Source organism: Giraffa tippelskirchi, chromosome 6, assembly GCF_054371585.1.
Source record: "Giraffa tippelskirchi isolate mGirTip1 chromosome 6, T2T-mGirTip1v1.2.pri, whole genome shotgun sequence".
NCBI lineage: Eukaryota > Metazoa > Chordata > Mammalia > Artiodactyla > Giraffidae > Giraffa > Giraffa tippelskirchi.
In genome coordinates, this window is record NC_137280.1 from 123,500,767 (window position 1) to 123,522,280 (window position 21,514).

The 21,514-nt window shown below is 40.8% G+C and overlaps 1 protein-coding gene across 50 annotated transcripts in view; it reads right to left on the reverse strand.

Annotated features, from left to right (window-relative positions):
• SIL1 (SIL1 nucleotide exchange factor) overlaps positions 1-21,514 on the reverse strand; it is a 286,900-nt gene that overhangs the window by 77,863 nt on the left and 187,523 nt on the right. For 10 of the 50 annotated variants that reach the window (XM_081500900.1, XM_081500907.1, XM_081500899.1 and 7 more), the window contains one exon: positions 9,498-9,563. The exons of the other annotated variants lie outside the window; for them this stretch is intronic. In XM_081500900.1, coding sequence (XP_081357026.1) covers positions 9,498-9,563 — 66 coding nt within the window. The remainder of the gene's footprint in view (positions 1-9,497; positions 9,564-21,514) is intronic. 50 annotated transcript variants of the gene reach the window in all.

Here is a 21,514-nt window from a genome sequence, read left to right on the forward strand (position 1 = left end):
CTTCTTCGAAGATAGGAGGCCAAATCCTGACAAAAATAACAAAAAAAATGATAACTTCTATTCTATTCCTATGATCATGGGCTAAGAGGTAACTTCTTTAGCATTAATCCCATCTCTTAAGGGAGTTCCCTGGTGGTCTAGCAGTTAGGATTTGGTGCTTTCACTGCTGTGGCCCCAGGTTCAGCCCCTGGTCTGCAATTGAGATCCCAAAGCCATGCATGACAAAAAAAAAAAAAAAATCCCGTCTCCAAATGTATGAAGCTAAGCAGATCATCCTTGATATTCCCTCTACTTTGTATCTCCCATATCCAATCAATCTCCCAAATCTGATGTTCTTCCTGCCATGTCTCTCGTGAATTTACATCCTTCTCTCTGTCCTCCCCACCACTGCCCTTAGAACCATCACCATCTCTCTTCCAGATACTGCCAAAGCTTTCCAACTGCCCTCTACTAACTACAGTTATCTCCTAATCAAACTATTCTTTACAATGAATGATTTTTTTTTTCAAAATACAAATCTGATGATGTCATTCCCCCACCCCAAACCTTTTAGTGGCTTCCTACGGTTCTTAAGGATGAAAATCCTCACACTGGTCAATGAGGCCCTTTTTAGTATCTAGCCGCTGCTTGCCTCTTCGAAACCTGTCCGCTCCTCATTCCCCATGCTCTAGGCCATAATGGCCTTTTTCCATTCCATGAAAGGAACCATGCTTCCTCCTACCACAGGGCATTTCACCTGCTGTTCCCTTCGCCCAGAACACTCCTTCCAACCCCAGCCTCCATCTCTTCATTCTTCTAATCCCAGCTGAGAAGCTGAGAGGCATCCTCTATTTCCCCAGACCAGATCTGGCTGTCCCCCAAAGGCTTTCACAACACCATGACCATTTTTCTTTTTCTTTTTGACCACACTTGACAGATCTTAGTTCTTATGCAGCTTAAGGGAGCTTAGTTCTCCCACCAGGGATTAAACCCAGGGCTACAGCAGTGAAACCGCTGAGTCCTAACTATTGGACCACCAGGGAACTCCTTACCATGACCCTTTTACTCAATCACACTTTTCACAATCAATAGTTATATCTTAAGTTTTTTAATTTATCTGGCTAATAAAAATGTTCACCACTTTATTCTCAGGGTCTATCACATATCCAAGCATATGGTAAACCCTCAATAATTATTTGTTAAGTGAAAAATTAAAAATGGAAGCGGGAAAATCCTAGCGTTATCTAGTAGTATGAGGAAATGACAAAGATTTTCACTAGGGCAAGTAGATTCATAATAATCAGCAGTCGTGTTGATAGTTATTTTTAGTAGTAATCTATACTAATACCAGTAATAATAATAATAACAATAATAATATCTTGAATTTTCAGACTTTTGATCAAAATTAGAAATAAAAAAGAGAAAAAGTACATGACTTTAAAAGTTCAAGAAAATAACAAGTTAGACTGTGCTAAACTGGCCAAGGAAGAGATTAGGATCTCATGTGAATCAATTTATTTTATTTGGGGAAAATTCCAAAATTACTCCCTTCACATAAGCCACCACAGGGGGCAAGAGCAACCACAATAACATTAACTTAAAATATGGGTTACGCTCATTTAAAATACATGAAACCAGCCACGGCAGCAGTGGCAGAAGCAACAGAAAACACAGTATTTCAAATGTTTCCACCCCACTGGGAAAAAGGCCAAGTTAGAGAGAGAGTGTGATCTGACCTGCTTCCTTCTGTGAAGGAAGGGCCTCTGTGAAGGAAGCAGAATACTGGAGAAGAACGGAGCAGAGGCAAAAAGTCACCAGATACACTTAAGGACTGGGAGATAGAGGAGAAGGGGATAATCAGAAAATAAGACAGGAACCCAGAAAGGCAAAAAGGCCTGCAAAGCCTGCAGTGTCTGTTTCCCTAACACTGGCTCCCTGAGGGGAAAAAATATGAGTCGTAGATTGTATCACTGTCACCAGTTCTGTTCCATCCACCCCCTGTGCTGTGTGACCTCACAGTCCCTCCTACTAGTTGGTGTAGTTTCTCACCCTTTGACTTTGGACTTGGCCTGTGACATGCTTTAGTCAGCAGGATGTTAGCAAATGTGCCAAAGAGGTTTGAAATGTGTTTGTGTATTTGGCTTGTATCGGAATTGTGTATCACTGTGAGAAGAACATGCTCTACAAGCATTCTGATCCAAGAGGGATGAGAGACCCATGGAGCAGACCTGGACCCAAATTGCAGACTGGAGCTGAGCCCAACCATGGTCAGCCGAGTCTAGCCCATCTGCAGACATGTAAGCAAGAATAAATGACTGGATATCTTTTTAAAACCTTTTACTTTGAATTACTTTTAAACTTACACAGAACTTATAAGAATAATACAGAGAGTTTCCATACATCACTCACACGACTTTTCCCAATGTTTAATATCTTACATAGCCATAGACAACTACTGGGAGAATAATACTAGTAACCAAACTAAAGATCCTTTTCAAACCTTAACAGTGTTTCCACTAAAGTCCTTTTTCATTCTATGATCCCATATAGCCCATGGTTGTTCAGTTCAGTTCAGTCACTCAGTCGTGTCTGACTCTTTGTGACTCCATGAAGCGCAGCACGCCAGGCCTCCCTGTCCATCACCAACTCCTGGAGTTTACCCAAACCCATGTCCATCAAGTCGGTGATGCCATCCAGCCATTTCATTCTCTGTCGTCCCCTTCTCCTCCTGCCCCCAATCCTTCCCAGCATTAGGGTCTTTTCCAATGAGTCAACTCTTCACATGAGGTGGCCAAAGTATTGGAGTTTCAGCTTCAACATCAGTCCTTCCAATGAACACCCAGGACTGATCTCCTTTAGGATGGACTGGTTGGATCTCGTTGCAGTCCAAGGGACTCTCAAGAGTCTTCTCCAACACCACAGTTATTTCTCCCTAATTTCCTGCACTTTGCAACAGTTCCTCAGTCTTCCCTTGTCTTTCATGACCCTGACACCCTCAAGAAATACTAATCAGTTATTCAGGATTGTTTGGTTTTTGTCATGATTAAACTCAAATCATGCCACCTTGACAGAAGCACCAGAGGAATTATGTCATGCTCTTCCCAACACATCATATCAAAGGGTTCATGATGTCAACATGGCTTATACTGGTGATATGTCTAGTTATAACAAACCTAGACTGCATATTAAAAAGCAGAGACATTACTTTGTCAACAAAGGTCTGTCTAGTCAAAGCTATGGTTTTTTCAGTAATCATGTATGGATGTCAGAGGTGGACTATGAAGAAAGCTGAGTGCCAAAGAATTGATGCTTTTGAACTGTGGTGTTGGAGAAGACTCTTGAGAGTCCCTTGGACTGCAGGGAGATCCAACCAGTCCATCCTAAAGGAGATCAGTCCTGGGTGTTTATCGGAAGGACTGATGCTGAAGCTGAAACTCCAATACTTTGGCCACCTGATGCAAAGAGCTGACTCATTTGAAAAGACCCTGATGCTGGGTAGGATTGGGGGCGGGAAGAGAAGGGGACGACAGAGGATGAGATGGTTGGATGGCATCACCGACTCGATGGACATGAGTTTGGGTAAACTCTGGGAGTTGGTGATGGACAGGGAGGCCTGGCGTGCTGCAGTCCACGGGGTCACAAAGAGTCGGACACGACTGAACGACTAAACTGAACTGATCTGCATAATAGGTGTGCTCATTACCACTAGGTTGTCATTGCTTCTGGGCTCTGTCTTTGAATCAGAGATAAGAAATTTATATATGTATATACACATCTATATTTCTGTATCTATTTGTCTGTGGACCTATTAAAAAGTGGGCTTCCATGATGGCTCAGCAGTAAAGAATCCACTTGCAATGCAGGAGACGAGGGTTTGATCCCTGGGTTGGGAAGATCCCCTGAAGAAGGAAATGGCAACCTACTCCAGTATTCTTGCCTAGAAAATTCCCTGGACAGAGAGCCTGGTGGGCTACAGTTCACAGGGTTGCAGAAGAGTCAGACACAACTTGGCAGCACAACAACAACTATTAAAAAGTACAAGCTTGTACTGATACCTCAGACGAGATTGTGTGCATTCAGGGTGATATGGCCATAGACTATACTGATACCTGAGATTTCAATCAACACTACAGGGTTCATTTGTCTCCCCCCTCTTTCCTTATTTGCAACTTCTTTCTCCAACAGTAAGAAAACTGGCTCTTTTTATCTGCAATGTTTTATTTACTGTTCAATTCTAGTATACATACAAAGCAGTTTCAAAATTGCTAACCATACCACTGTCAGAAACACATTTACCAAACTAGATTACAGCATTTATATACAGCTCCTTTGTCTTTAGTTTTACAGTATCTAGTCAAGGTATCATGTCACAAGGCCATTTAGTTTAGTTCCATTCTCCCCTACCCAAGTCAGTATGATTATGTTATCAATTTGTAATACTTGGTTCATTTGTTAGTGCCAGTATTCCATTCTGTTGTCCCCATTCCTCCACATCCTGGCTGGTTTAATTTTTTATTTTGGGGCATCTGAAGGGTATGTGAACTATTACTACAGTTCTAAGAGAGCAATACAAAAAGAAATTACTATCATTTTAAAGCTGAGTTTTGAAGTGGTTTGTTTATTGTCACAATTCATTCCAATGGTCCTGAAACAAGGAATTTAAAAGTGTCCAATATAAAGAAGGGTCCTTTTTTCTGAAATTATATCATTTCTATCTATTTAGTGTTAAAACGTCCTTTTATAAAATGAGATAATGATGATGATGGATGACAGTGGATTGTTTCTATGTTAAGGTCCTTAGCTTAGAAAAGTAAAAAAGCTGGCCTTTGGTCCCCAGGATTTTCTTTTAAAGTTTTCTGGTTCATGAAATATCGTAGTCTGGAAACTACTCATCTATTCTACCAATGTTCCCTAGGACATTTGAGAATTATTCCCACTGTACACTTTAAATGAGTGAATTTTATGATATAAAATTTTATCTCAATAAAGTTGTTTCGAAATTTCATTTCTTTGGATAAAGCAGTACTTCTTTTGAATCCCGGAACAGTAATTAGACTATCAAATATAGTCCAAGGTGACAGCAAGTATTACTAGAGGCAAAGAAAAAGCTAAGTTCAAAGCCTAAACACAAACCCAGAAGGACAGTTTTGGGTAGGGTAGGAAAAAGAAAATGAGCCTAGAAAGCCTGAAGCCATCAAACACCTGGGCAAGAGGAATACTGGCAGAAGGGCAAGTAAGAAATATTGATCCTAGATGTAGAAGTCAACTCAAATGCCCATGGGGGACAGGCAAGTAAGAGAGATGAGTGAGGAAGGCCATCTGTAAGACAACAGGGAATGGTGAGGGCTGAAGAAAAAATGCCCTCTCTAAAAGCATTCAAATTTTTAAGTATAAAAGCCAAACAAAACATACCTATATTTGGAATTCAGCCTACAACCAATTTGCGACTACTGGAAAAGATGTTTCACCTATTGACAAATCTTGCCTGACTCAATATTTGTCCCCATTCACCTAACTGCCCAGTAATTAGAAACTTAGCCTTCCTGGGCTCAGAGTGGCAGCATCCTCCTTGGGAAGTGCCCACAAGGAGCCCTCTGTATAGTCTGACTGCCCTGCTTCAGGGGAGCCAGGGCCAGCTGAGATGGATGCCACAGTGTCCTGGTTTCTGCGATGGCATCTGATGCCTAGGAGTAATATGTCTTTGGAAGGCATAAAAGGTATGGGATGTCCTCTGTGGGCTTCGACCTGGAAACACCCCCTCCAGGGACCCCGGGCTCTTTCAAGTTAAACATGGATACAACGGCAGAAAAATCTAGGGCTGCTCCAGCATGGTCTGCTCGGATGAGAACTGGTCATTGACCATGAGCACTGGAACTCTGCTACCCACTCGGCTATTTCTTTGAGAGCCGGTAAAATCAGCCAAATTCCTTTTTCTTTCTGAATCTTCATGACCTTATGTGTCAGATGACAAGAATCTATTGTGCTTGCTTTCACTAATGTGTTAGATTGTTGTGAAGAATAAATGAGAAAACACTGTGTCAGAGCTCAGAAGAAGTTAAAAGTGCTTCAGGAAACACAGCCCCCAAAAGGTAAATGTCAACCAGGATGAAGCAAAGACATTTTATTTATCAAGTCCTGTAGGTATATATGTGTTAACAAGAGTAAAAATTCCCAATTATGCCAAGTTTCTGAAGGGCAGGGACCAATTACTTGTGCCCACAGCTCAGGCTCAACTCTAGGCACACAGTAGGCCACCAGAAAGGTCAGCTTGAATGCCAGCCCCCTGGCCCCACTTCCAAGACCAGGATTAATAAAAGAAATACGGGACAGGAAGCAACGCCACTCACCTCCAAGCTCCTAACCAGGGCGAGTCAGAGCTGAGACTTCATAAGCCCGGTTGCCATGACTACCACAGCCCTCTCCTCCTGCTTTTTTATTCAAAAACCCCAAACAAGTCCTGGCAAGATCCTGGCTTCACACAAATGAGCATCTATCCTGTCTCCAAGGCAGGACTTGAACTGAACCAGTAACAACAACAAAAAAACGTGCACAAACCTCTCTAGGGTGCTGAACCCTGAACCAACGCTTAATGTTTTTTGAAAGGAAACACAAATGGAGATCTTTTTTGTAAGCAGCAAAACACAGAGTGAACCAGTCCGTCATTACATTCATGCATTTCCTAAAAGGACTTAACAATGGCAAGATAAGAAAAAATAAAAATATTCTCCAAAGTGATTTTTTTTTACTCTGCTGCATAATCTACAATCTGGGCAGATCCTAGAAGAGTTTTCTGGCAGAGCTTTCAAGTAAGGGTGGAACTCCATCACCTGCACTAAAGCCCTTCAGATCAGGAGATTCCACAGTCTTCCTCTGGGAATAGCTATCCTGATAGCTCCCACCACATTCCAGAACTACCCTCCAAAATTTTATCTGCTGTGATCTAACCAATGTCTCCTTTCCAGTTCCAAGAAGAGACAACAGCTGTTCACAAATCTCTGCCCAACAGAGCAGAGATTCACAACAGCAGTGCTCTTCAAGTATAAGGACTAGCCGTGCTACTTAGAGGATTTCCTGTGTTTCAGCTGGAGAGGTACTCTGAACAGCCATCAGCACAAAGGCTCAAAGTAACCATAGCTAGGACACAGTGAGTCTCTGTCCACAACTGGTTGGTCAACAAGCATATACTGAGGATTAGGTAAGAGCCTGCCTGCTCTATTCTAGGCCTTCCTTCTAGGACACAGTGAGTCTCTGTCCACAACTGGTTGGTCAACAAGCATATACTGAGGATTAGGTAAGAGCCTGCCTGCTCTATTCTAGGCCTTCCTTCTACCACAGCTTACTGTGCATCCACTGAAGAAAGCCACCTGCAGTGTTGGGCACTGGGAAGGACACCACATCAACAAGACCAACAGCTGCCACTGAGGGATACGCAAGGAGATCCAACCAGTCCATCCTGGAGGAGACTGGTCCTGGGTGCTCATTGGAAGGACTGATGCTGAAGCTGAAACTCCAATACTTTGGCCATCTGATGCGAAGAGTGACTCACTGGAAAAGACCCTGATGCTGGGAAAGATTAGGGACAGGAGGAGAAGGGGACGACAGAGGATGAGATGGTTGGATGGCATCACCGACTCAGTGGACATGAGTCTGGGTGGACTCCGGGAGTTGGTGATGGACAGGAAGGCCTGGTGTGCTGCAGTTCACGGGGTCGCAAAGAGTTGGACACAACTGAGCGACTGAACTGAACTGAGAAATATGAAATAAACGAGGAAGAAGAGTAACAACATTCAGAGTCCCAGTTTTCTGGCAAGCAAAGAAGTGGGCATATTCAGGGGGCAATGAGTAACTCCTTCTGAAACTCAGCATATAACAGAAAGATAAGAAGTAAGGAGACTGGTTAGAAAGATATTATACTTGACCTAATCAGATACAATCAAGCCTGAACAAGAGGAATGGGTGGGGAATGGGAAGAATGAGACAGCAGTAAGGGATGACAGTATTTTGACCAGAAAAACAAGGAATTCTTCTGACAGTGGTCAGTCCTCCTTCCTTCAAAAGCACCAGACCTTTAAGCATGTGCAGTGCCTCCTTCACTAGCTCAGGAGACCTGTCAGAGCCCCACAGTTTAGTGAATCCAGGGGTAAAGGAGAACAGGGTAAAGGACAAGAGGAACAGAGGGATACTGTCACCCAGAAATCCAAGATGGGCATCCCACGCCTGTTTCCTAGCCCACTGGTTTCCTCTGTTCCCCTTTCATCTCTACCCTCAACATGTTTCATGTTCCTCTATAGCTCAGAAGACCCAGTGAGACTAGCAGATAAAGCACAGCCCCTTAATCAGAGCACTTGAGCTTTTACATCCATGGGAACTGGTTTTTAATAATCTTATTGATTGCTAGAGTCTACCAGTTACTGTCATTTCTTTTTTTAGAGAGATACTCCCCACTGAGGCATCCCAGGGAGCTCAGCAGTGAAGAATCCGTCTGCCAATGCAGGAGATGTGGTTTGATCCCTGGGTCAGAAAGATCCCCTGGAGTAAGAAATGGCAATCCACTCCAATATTCTTGCCTGGAAAATTCCATGAACAAAGGAGCCTGGCAGGCTATAGTCCATTAGGGTAGCAAAAGAGGTGGACAAGACAGGACTGAGCACGCACACTTATTCCCCACCTATTCTCTCAAACCCACAAAATCTTGACTATATGCAGATTTCACATTTTCAATTGTGCATATGTGTATGTGTATCTGTTGGGGATGAGGAGACTAGGTAAAGACTCAAGAAAACAGGAAGAAGAAAGGAACCATTAAGAGACCAAAGGCCAGGCAGTTGGAAATAAACCACAAATAAAATAAACAGCAAAGCTACTGTTCTTCCAGCTCTTCGATCCCACCACTTAGAAATTACTGAGTCAAATGAAACCATATTTTAAAAGTCTCACTGAAATTGAAGTTAACTGTGAGATACTGACAATGAGCTTCATTTAATAACGCAGAGGGGAAAAACAGCAATTGGGAGTGAAGAAGTTAAATGTGCCCTTTTCTCAGAGGTCAGGGACCATAATTCCACTACAGCTCATTTTTTGGAGAAGACTCTTGGGGATTCCAGAATGCCTGCATTTCCCACCCAGGCACAATTTCATTAGCAGCTCATTAGCAAGAGTGGCAACCATTTCTGACTCTTGTTTTTCATAATATTTATTGGTTAATTGACACTTGGAACACAAGTTGACTAAGAACCAAATGAAAGTGCTAAAACCATTCATTAGTCAAATTTAAAACACAAAGATTGTATTCTAAACACACCCTTTGTTCTCATTTATTTTCCACAAACAGAAGTCATAATTTAATAAGGGGGCTAAGAAGCAAAGTGCCAAGATGCTGCGCTTTAATTTTTAATCTTTTTTTTTCCTACCCCATCAGTCCCCAGGGATCCTGACATCAGAATTGGCTCTGTTCTCTTCAACAGCACCTGTTACCTCCACAGTCAAACATGGTTGTGTGAATAATTTCAAAACAGTACCAGATACTCCTGATCTCCACAATTTCCTCAGTGTCTGCTGCAAAAGCCCCCCAGTTTGGATTCTCCCTGCAGTGGAAAGAGAGGAAATCCATAGGTATGAGGGGAGCACAATTCCTAGAGCTAAGTTTCTCTCTAGATCAGTTCTAAAGGAAGGGACTTAACTCCCTTCCTTTTTGAGGGAGGGGGGCAGAATGCAAACAAGAAGGTGAAAAGATGCAGGTGGAGCAATGGATACAGTGTAGAGAAGGCAGTCAAAGAAACAACTGGTCCCAAGTCCTTGCCCCTGCATTATGAGAGGGCCCCCCTTAAACGTAGGCAACTTGAACAACAACATGAGGTTAGTTACCTGAGCCTTCTTTCACCTAGCAAAATGTAATAACAATCGCAATTTGTTGCCTCTCAGCTTAAAGTTTTGGATCATGTGTATTAAGAGATCTACTAAGTGTGCTGTGTTTTGCCTTCTTCATCTGCATTGCTAGTTTCACCAGAAGGAGCTACAGCCTCTAGCACTTGGATTACCTGGGCAGTTATCCAGTCCAGAGGTAGAGGGCATAGGCCAAGGAAGACCCAGATTCCAGGTCCAGTTCCACCACTTAATAGCTTTAAGATCTTGGGACAATAAGCTTTGTGGCCATGTATAGAATGGGGCTCCAAGTACTCATTTCAGAGAGTTCACAGAGTTCACTGTGAGGAGTAAGAGATAAAGCAAGCAGGATGCTTAGGGCTGACTCCAGAGAACTCTCAATAACAGTGTTTACAGACTCCTGTCTCTCTGTGACTTGTTCCGTTTTCCCACCTATGGGACAGGGACCATTACAGACGGTTAGACTGAGTATTAAAAGGCTCTCAGTATGTATCTGACTGAATTCTGTAGGGGATAAGCGAGTACATGATTTTTGCAGAATTTTCAGGTCGGATTGAAGCCAGTTCAGTAACAATGAAGGCTTTAGGGCATACAAATTGAGAGGGCAGGTGGTTAAACCAGGCCTCTACCAGACTGAAAACACACACTACAGCACTCCTTGGCTACGTCCAGCCATAGGCCAACCAAACACATTGAAGATGGAACAGCTTCAGGCCTCCCTGGTGGTCTAGTGGTTAAGAATCCGCCTGCCAGTGGAGGCAACACCAAGGAGTTCAATCCTTGGTCCGGGAAGAACCCACATGCCAAGGAGCAATTAAGCCCATGCGTCAGAACTACCGAGCCAGTGCTCCAGAGCCTGTGAGCCGCGACTACTAAAGCCTGAGCACCTAGAGCCCATGCCCTACAACAAGAGAAGCAACCGCAGTAAGAAGCCCATGCACAGCAACGAGAAGTAGTCCCCACTCGCCACAACCAGGGAAAGCCTGTGCACAGCAACAGAGACCCAGTGTAGCCAAAAATAAATACATACATTTTTAAAAAAGATGGAGCAGAATCTGTCTATACCATTCCCCAAGTCAGAATAGAAATCAGAAGCCATATCCATAAGTATAACTTAAGCAAACGTGGGAGGGATTTAAATGAGAAAAACTGCCCAGCCAGCAACAAGGGAAAGGGTTTCTGGTTTCCTGATAAACTTAATTCAAACACAGGTTGAAGCCAGTTCTGTAACAATGCACCACCCGGCTTATAAAAGCAGCTGCCCTGCTCTGGCTTCATGTTCCTTGGGGGATCATCCTTGCAGGTGCCCATCCAAGCATGGGTGAGGAGGTTTGGATGTTCCAGGCCACTGGGCACAAGGTTGGTGCTTCAGCAAACCTGCTGATGTGTACACTTCTGACAAGCAGCCTGCTTCATACTTCCAACCCATCACAACAGCTGATGCTGCTCCCAGCTGTGCCTCCCCACAAAGCTCCCAATCCTGAGCACTGAAACTCTGCAACTGTCACTTGATTACATGTACTCTACCTGCTACACACTCTCAAGTCCCCTACAAGTACCCAAGCAGTGCCTGGAAGTTCTGGCCTTGGTGCTTACTACCATTCAAGAGCGAATTCACTCCCTATCGAGGGATTCTGGTGTGGATCCCTTTTGATAGAAGTCACCTCACAAAAAGCCATCTCCAAGACACCCTCTTCCCCCTGCCATTTTAAATTTATGAGAGAAGGCAAACCCTTCACAACTCCAGGCTCACAAGCACCATGAGCTAGAGATCATGAGGAGATCATGAGACCTAATCTCCACTGGAAAAGATACAAGATCCTTCCTCGAGCCCTGCCTCCTGCCACTACAGGCAGGAGGAGGACCCCTGAGGAAACTGTTGGCACTCCCCTTCTTAAAAACCTTCAGTGGTTCTTTGCTACCCTCCCAAGTACCAATACCCCAGCTGGTGTTTCAAGGTCCCCCTAATAAAGCAAAGTCCCTGCCTGATATTCTCTGCATTATCTCCCCTCATCCACAAATACCCCACTCTCTGGCCAAACTCATCCACACTTTCTTTGGTCCTTGATAACTGCCCCTTTACTTGCTTTTACTCTGTTGAATTTAAATCCATTTTTTAAAGGCCTAGCTCAAACAATGCTATGCAATTTTATACATTGTTTTCCCTTCCTTTCAACTTTGAGTATCTTGCTTATTCCTCTCAAGTGGCACGTCCTCTATTCATTTTTTCTTACTCATTTGGATTCTTTGATACTTATTCAACAGATATTTACTAACCACCTACAATATGGCGGGTTTTAGGGAAATTAAGGAAGAGACATGGCCTCTCTACACTTAAGGAAATCACTGGGCTAGTGAGGGAAACAAATATATAAAAACATGATATTTGTCAAATTTTCCCCAGTAGGTTAAACTCCCCCTGAAGTCAGAACATCTTTATAGTCCTACATTACTAAACAAGAGTGCCTGGTAGTAAATGTCCACTGTATATATATTTCAAAACAAAAATAATTCAACTTTATGAGATGAAAAATGATTTCCTCTTTCTGAAATGTGGGGAAAAGGGATGTATTGCTGCAAAGACAGGCTTTAACATGGGATCATCGGAAAGTAAAATCTAGTAAATACAACACATACTTTTAAATGTGTTTTAATGCCACAGTATCACTCCTCAACCCACAAGTTAAATGAGATAGAGGTACAAAGACTAAGAATTGCACAAAGAGGAACATCCCTGGCTTTCCAGTGGTTAAGAATCTGTTTCCATTGCAGGGGGCCATCGGTTTGACCCCTGGTCAGGAAACCATGCTGCATGGCCGGGCCAAAAAAAGATTGCACAAAAAGGAACAGAAAGCAAGAGATCAAAACAGAATGAGAGACCTACACTGTTGGTGGGAATATAAGTTGGTACATGCACTATGGAGAACAGTGTACAGGCTCCTCAAAAAACGAAGAATAGAGTTTCCGAATGACCCAGCAATCCCACTCTTGGGCAAATACCCAGACAAAACTATAATTCAAAAAGAATTATTACCCTATGTTCATAGCAGCACTATTCACAATAGCCAATACATACAAGTAATCTGTATGTCCATCAACAGATAATGGATAAAAAGGATACACACACCCCCATACACATACATACAAGGGAATACTACTCAGCCATAGAAAAAGAATGAAATAATGTCATTTGCAGCAACATGGATGAAACTAGAGATCATCATACTAAATGAAGTCAGAAAGAAAAAGACAAATAACGCATGTCACTTATACGTGGAATCTAAAATACGACACAAATGAACTTATCTATGAAACAGAAATGGACCCACAGACATAGCAAACAAACTGGTAGCTGCTAGGAGGAGAGGGGGGATGGAGTGGGAGTCTAGAGTTAGCAGAGGCAAACTGTTATATATAGAATGGATAAACAACAAGGTCCAACTGTATAGCACAGGGAACTATAGTCAATATCCTGAGATAAATAATGGAAAAGAATATGAAAAAGAATGTACACACAGGTATAACTGAATCACTTTGCTGTATAGCAGAAATTAACATAACATTGTAAAGCAATTATACGTCAATAAAAAATTTTTCAAGAAAAAATGAATAACCAACAACAACAACAAAACAGAATGAGAAAGAAGTGCAGTTGAGCTCTTAACTGTTAGTAAACTACACTCATCAGAGTTCATTGTGGACTTCAGAGTATCATAACCTCTGATTACAGGCTTCAGTGGATGAATATTGGCCAAAGCTCTACAACTGCTCTTTATCCTTAAACTTTCAAGTATTCCCAAGTCCACCAAACAGAAGCAAGAGAGATCTGATGGCTAGGAAGGCGACAACAAGAACTATGTCACCTGAGACCAGTTGGTGAAGACTATAAAACTGTATGTGAAATATTTAAGTATACAATTACATTTTTCTGAAATGGTTTATCGCTTTCACCAGTTTCCTAAAGAGGTCTGTAAATCTCTCTCCCAATACACATATAAACATGCATACCTTGAAGTGCCTATAGGCCAATACCAGGAAGGCTACACAGTAAGAGGCATTCTAATACACTGTAGGTAAAGATACAAATTTGTGCAATGCTTTGGGGCATCTGGCAACATCCATTAAAACTGCAACTGTTCATTTCATTTAACCCAGTGGATTCCACTTGTAGAAATGTATCTAATAGAGACAGTCACCGAACTGCCCAATGATATACTGACAGAATGTTCATTATAACATTTTAATAACTGCAGACAATGAGAAACAAAACAAAATGTCAATCAGTAAGGGATTTATTATACAATGCAGCTTACGTCTTCAATGGAATACAACAGTCTCCAACAAGATGGAGAGAGAATTACACTGACACGAAAAAGAGGACTAGGATTTCCTGGTAGCTCAGCTAGTAAAAGAATCTGCCTGCAATGCCCTGTTGGCTCAGACGGTAGAGTCTGCCCACAATGCGGGAGATCTAGGTTCAATCCCTGAGTTGGGAAGATCCCCTGGAGAAGGAAATGGCAACCTACTCCAGTATTCTTGCCTGGAAAACCCGATGGACAGAGGTGCCTGGCAGGCTACAGTCCATGGGGTCGCAAAGAGTCAGATATAGTTGAGCAATGTCACTTTCACTTTCAAAAAGATGACTAAGACTATGCAAAAAGAACAAGCTGCAAATACACAATTTCATCTTTCTTATTAAAGAACATATATGTTTAATATGGCAGCAGTATAAGCTTTTCATCTATTCAAACCCTCACAATTAAAACAGACTCAGTGACTAGATAGCAAAACAAATCCTACAGGCAATATTTGTATCAAAATGAAGTAAAAAGACACCTACAAATTTCCAGACAGAAGTGAAGCAGGTGAAGACAAATCACCAAATCTACATGGAATCAGTCTCTGTGAGGGACGACACAGGAAACAACAGGTGTTCAAAAAATTTGAAAAAGGAGAAGTCCAAAGTAGGTAGGTAGTCAGTAGGTATTCACACACATACACACAACAAAACAGGCCAATGGGAGAACAGCAGTTGAACCTAGGAGGGACTTTCCCCAGTCTAATAATAGGTAAGTACAAGAATCCTGGTGGTAAATACTCAGTGGCTAGAGCAATAGAGCCCTACTGAAGTCTCAAATTTAATCAACCAACGCTCCCTATTAGAACACTGAAAAGTTAGGACAGAGACACTGAGAAGACACTTCTGGAAGAGACATCAAAAATTAAGCAGAACTGAAACAATAGCAATAAAGGAAAGAGAAGGTCCAAATAAAAATGCTGGAAGAAAACAGAGTCAGGAATCCTCACAGAGCAAACTGCCATGTTTTTAAATACTACAAGGAAACAGAAAAGGGGGCACTGTGAATTTTTTTTAAGGTAATTAAAGCCATGCTTCTTTTCTAATAATTCAAGAAATCTAACTTCATATAAAAAATGATCTGAAAAGGACTGAGCTCAAATCCTAAAGTTATTATAAAAAAGAAAAATAGAATTAGGAGAGGAATAACATCTCCATGGAAAATAAAAACAAGTCAGAAAAACAGGCCATGAACAGACCCAAACTGCAACTTCCTATTTCAAAAGGAGCTAAATACATGTTTTTTATTATACAAGATATTCAAGAAAAAAATAAGAAATGAGGTGCCAGAACTCAATGAAAGTTAGAAATAATAATCAAAGCAAAAAATGTCATAAAATAAGTAGAAGGTGAACAGAGAAAAATCTGAAAAAACAAAAATGAATGAAGGGAAAAAAGTAAAACTTATCAGAAACTGACAACTGCTGCTGCTAAGTCACTACAGTCGTGTCCGACTCTGTGCGACCCCATAGATGGCAGCCCACCAGGCTCCACCGTCCCTGGGATTCTCCAGGCAAGAATACTGGAGTGGGTTGCCATGAAACTGACAACAAAGATAGATAAAAAAAGACCCAACATTAAAGAAGGAAACTCAAAAAAGGAAAGAGAATACCAAAAACTGTAATGCAAAAAAATTTCCCCTAAAATAAAAAAAGTTTTAAAAAACTATGTATTAAAAGAACACACTGTGTACCTCAGAGAATATTGATCAGGAATGTCTGACAGCAAACATAATCTAGTAAAATTACTTGATTTTAAAAGAAAAAAAAAAATCCTTAGGGTATCTAAGCTCAAAATTAGATTCTTAATCAGTGTTTTTGCCAGCAAAGCCTACCGCCAGAAGAAAATAAATTGACGTATTTAAGATACTCAAAGAGAAAAATGTGAACCAAAAAGTTTATGTCTACCAAAGCGGCTTCTGGGTAGTCACTTTATATTTAAAACATAAAGACCACAGACAAACTTATCAATATCCAAGAACTCAGAGAATATTGTTTCAAGGAGTCCTGCCTGAAGAATCTACTAGAAAGCCCATTTTAGACAATCAAAATAACTATGAAGAAACACTGTCATTAAGACTGGAGTTAAGTATCAAATCAGTTCAGCTAGTCACTTGGCCATGTCTGACTCTTTGCAACCCCATGGACTGCAGTACGCCAGGCTTCCCAGTCTATCACCAACTCCTGGAGCTTGCTCAAATGCATGTCCAGCGAGTTGGTGATGCCACCCAACCATCTCAACCTTTGTCATCCCCTTCTCCTCCTGCAGGAGGAGGAGAAGTATCAAATATATATATATAATTATTTGTAGAAATAAGACTAAATGAATGTTAAAATGAAGAAGTGCCTATATGCTCTGACAATATAGAAACAGTACAGCTGTTTACAAATGATGAGCAAACACACACAAAAGAATGTTTTTAAACTTTTTTCAGTAATCCTAGCAGGGTGGTTGTACTGCCATTCTGAAACTGTAATATGTATAATATGACATGGGACAAATGAGTAATTATTATTCTAATTGTATACTACTTCTATTCCAGAACCAGAATTCTTAATGTAAAATAAAAGATACAGATGCAATACCAAAAAGCTAAAAAAAATCCTGTACTCCTGAATATGAGTATCTGTTTAAATGTATGAAGTATATTATCAGATATATTTCCTAGCTCTCATCAACTGAAAGACCTAGAAACAATGATCAGTACGGTATCAGTGAACTACCCTAATGGCCGGAACATAGTGTTAAGACACCATTTTCTATTAAAAGAAACCAGGGCTTCCTGGAGCAACAGTTGATTTCAGAACTAAGCAGGAAATAAACAGTATGAGCCTAGACTATCTTGTCACACCGAATAGCAAAAACGCTATCAACAACTACTATGATAATACCAAAAGAGCTTTGAATCAAATGACAAAAGACAATATAATTTCAGTTTCAGTAAAAACAGTCATTGCAATGGGTTGAAACTTACTAAACATTCTTAAAGGGAAAAATCTAATCACTCATTAAACCTTAACTGGGAAACAATTCATTATCTTGAAAACTGATTAAGTTTAGGATAAATTAGGAAAAAGAATCAAGCATTTCTCCTGTCTTTCCTTTATGAACTGAACCACTAGATAATCAAATAGTATATGAGAGGCAATGTCTCTTTATAAAAATTATACAGAGACTGCCCTGGCGGTCTAGAGGTTAAGAATCTGCCTTGCAATGCAGAGGAGGCAGACTGGATACCCAGTCAGGGAACTAAGATCCCACGTGCTGTGGAGCACCTAAGTCCATGCTCCGCAGCTACAAAGTCCGCACTCTGGAGCCCATGTGCCAAAACCAGAGAGTACATACACCACAAAGAAAGAACCCACATGATGCAACGAAGATCTCTTGGGCCGCAACTAAGACCTGATGCAGCCAAATAAATAATTTTTTTTTAAGTTATACAGCTAAAAGCAAAAAGGAAATGATAAGTTTGAATATCACTATCTTGTAACCCCACAAAAAGAAAGGCAACCAGACATTATGTACTCTCCAATACAAAAACCCAAATCTATTTATAACCTTGTGATAGGGACAGAATCTGAGTTTGACTGAGCCTCTATATCCAGCTGACAATTTATAAGAAACACTGAGGTGTGAGGATCATGATGAACTGTGTCATGAGTATGAAAGCAGTAAAATTCAATCTGGGAAAAGGCTCGAGTTCTTCAACAGACAAACTGTAAAGATAAGGAACAGAAAAGCGAATAACCTGTGGATTCAAGAAAATTTAAAGGATATAACAATTTTTTTAATAGGAAACATTTAGAGTCTAGGGTGCACACTTGGGTAATATGCTATTTTAAAATGAGACGAAGCAATTACTATAAAAGCCAGGAGAACAGCTGCATTTGGTGGGAAGGAGATGGTGTAGCCAGGATGGGACACAGGAGGAGCTTCTGAGGTGCTTGGTAAAGTTCTATTTCTTGACTTGGGTAGGATTTCATGAGTGTTCACCTTGTAATACTTCATTAGGCTATACATTTTTATTTAATTTTCTGTATCTAATTTTACAATAAAAATGGTTTTAAAAGACTATATTAAATATACGTTATTGAGAGGGGAGAAGAGGGTGAGATGTATGGAAAGAGTAACATGGAAACTTATATTATCATATGTAAAATAGACAGCCAATGGGAATTTGCTGTATGGCTCAGGAAACTCAAACAGGGGCTCTGTATCAACCTAGAAGGGTGGGATGGGGAATGAGATGGGAGGAAGGTTCAAAAGGGAGGGGATATGTGCATACCTATGGCTGATTCATGTTGAGGTTTGACAGAAAACAACCAAATTCTGTAAAGCAATTATCCTTCAATAAAAAAATAAATTAAAAAAAAGGAAGGATTTCTACTTCCTATGTTACATCTTATGACTTTTTAATGGTGAGCATGTATTACTTTTAGTACCAGAAAATTAAATAAAGATTTATTTTAAAAAGAAAAAAGGAAGGGAGCTGGAAAAAAAACAAACCAACCATTTGAAATCTCTTACTATAGATCGGGTTCATTTGGGCTCCCTTGAAATACACTGTTATAACTGGGATCTATCTACAAATTACATACCAACAACAAACAGATTCTAAACTGAGAAATAATGACTCAACAGCATGTATTACTCAGATACATTCTAACACATACTGCTAAGTAAACACAAGTCCAACCAATCAAATGTAAATTGCAATAAAGTACCTGAAAGGTATTTCGCTAGGGTTATGACTTTACAAAAAGGTGGTCCCAAAGGCTGAGAACAAGGGCCTTGCTCAAACACAAACCAATAAGATGCTGGGTTCACCCTTAGTGCCTTTATTCCAATATGACCTCGATCAGAACCCTCACCCAATCAATCAATCTGCCCGTCAAGGCAAAGGAAACCAAACAGTGGAAGAGAAGGGGCACTTCAGAATTTGTATGCATGTGACAGTGGTCGGAGAGGTGGGAGTAGAGAGGATTAAAGAGCTTTTTTTAATGAGAACTCAAGTCCCTTCAACCCCTCTTGCCTCCAGAGCTAAGCATCTCTGAGTTATATTTAATGCTTGCTATGGAGTGAATGTTTGTGTCCACCCCTCCCACAAAATTCTTATGTTGAAACCTAATTCCTAACATGATGTTATTTGGAAGTGGGGCCTTTGGGAGGTGATTAGGTCACTTTCTACGGGGTCTGTGCCCTCATATAAGAGACGTCAGAGAGCTCCCTTGCCCCTTCTACTAAGTGAGGCCAGAGTGAGAAGACAGACAACTATGATCTGGAAGTGAGCTCTTATCAGACACTGAGTCTATTGGTGCCTTGATCTTGGACTTCCCAGGCTTCAGAACTGAGATATAAATTTCTGTTGTTTATAAGCCACCCAATGCATGATATTTTGTTATAAAATTCCAAACAGACAAAGATGACACTTTAGTTACCAACAGGGAAAGGAGATGGAAGGATAAATTGGAAGTTTGGGATTAGCAGACACAAACTACTATAGGCAAACAAACAGTCCTACTGTATAGCACAGGGAACTATATTTAATACCTTGTAATAAACTATAATGGAAAAGAATATATATATATGCATAACTGAATCACTTTGCTGTACACCAGAAACACTGTAAATTAACTAAACTTCAATAAAAAAAAGAGTTCATGCTAAATGCCCATAATGATTGAAATGCACAAATCAGAAACCAGAGTTTGAAAGCATAATTATCCACAGAATATGCTGAAGGAAGGGTGTGCAGACCAACCTAGACAGGGTTCTCCTTGAGGCAGATGGATGGAAGCCATTACTTCTTAAAAATTTCCATTGCCTGGAACTTTATTTTCCCTCTGCAGCACGAGATATCTCAAAACAAGGACATCAGTCCAAACTGCTCTATGGAGTAAAAGTTATACTCCAAGGACTTTTCTAAGTTTGTGGCAGCCACTGAGGGGTATGAAATGATATGTGTGCTTAAGTTTATGTCCAGTCCCACTAATTCTACAAAATGGAAAGTAGTCCCCTAAAAACCAAGTACTCTGAGATGCCCTAAGCAATCCCCACCACTTCCCCTGACTCTGCAGACATCAGTAACAGAGTGTGTGTGTCACAGGTAATAAAACAGGATCATAAGATAATGCTACATAAATGCTGGTGCATTTATGGGGAGTAAATGTCAAGGTAAAACAGGAATATTTATTTTCCATGAGGGAGATGGTGATCTTGTGTGTCAATGCCTATTATGCTGAATTGATTTCAGTTTTTACATATCACTAAAATATTTCACATATGGTTATGGCAGTCATAGTGACAGAACATACAAATGACCTTCCACAAGGTCTAGCTTCCAAAAATCTGGACTTCACAACCTCCTCTATTCTAAAGTTCCATTTTCCCAGGACATACATAGTGAGCATGTAGAACAGGCAAGTTTTGATTCACAGTAGGACTTGCCACAAGCAGGTCGACTCTCTTGGCCTCTTGGCATTCCAGAGAAGGTGGACCCCAGGTCTTTCCAAGGATCTTAATGTTCTGTTATTTAGCCTCTTCTGAAAGTTGCTTAAAAGTGACATTAAGGAAGAAGCTAATTTACAGCCCTATTCTTTTAATCTTGGTCAGCCAGATTTTCACAGACATCAGTTTATTCCACTTTATAATATATTAGACAAAACAACAGTACCAGAGTCAGCTCCAAGGCAGCAACTCACTCTCAGGGGTTCTGCTGACATTTATAAACTGATCCTATTTCTCTCTTGTGTTTTATGTTATCAGCTAAACCTGTCAACTTAAATTATTGCCTTGTAACCAAATCAGAGTTATCTATTACTCTGGTATGTGTACATTTCTGAAGCTTTGTACTTATATCAAGTTTTGCAAGGGTAAAAAAGAAGACCATAAATAAACAAATGGAAAACAGAATATGTTACCATTACTTTAGCAACAGAAGCTAAAAGTCAAATGCATTACATGGAAAGCCACTAAAATGGCTGAATATATATAGATGTTGGAAACAGCAGAAGCTTGATACTGATACAGTCACTCGTACATTGCCCCATCCTGCGATCAATCTCTGGGCTCTGATAACTCAGAGCATCTCCATTTAGAAGAATAACTAGGTATCCCTAGGGCCTGTGACAGATGGGTGGACATTTGAAAAACTGGGGGCATGATGTCAAAAAGTTCGAATTTATAGCCACTCCATTATTTCACCAGCACACTAACAAAGAAACCAATTTCCCTTCAACTGGTATGGCTAATGGTCACTGTTAAAAGACCACTCTGACCCAAATCAAGCAATAAAAG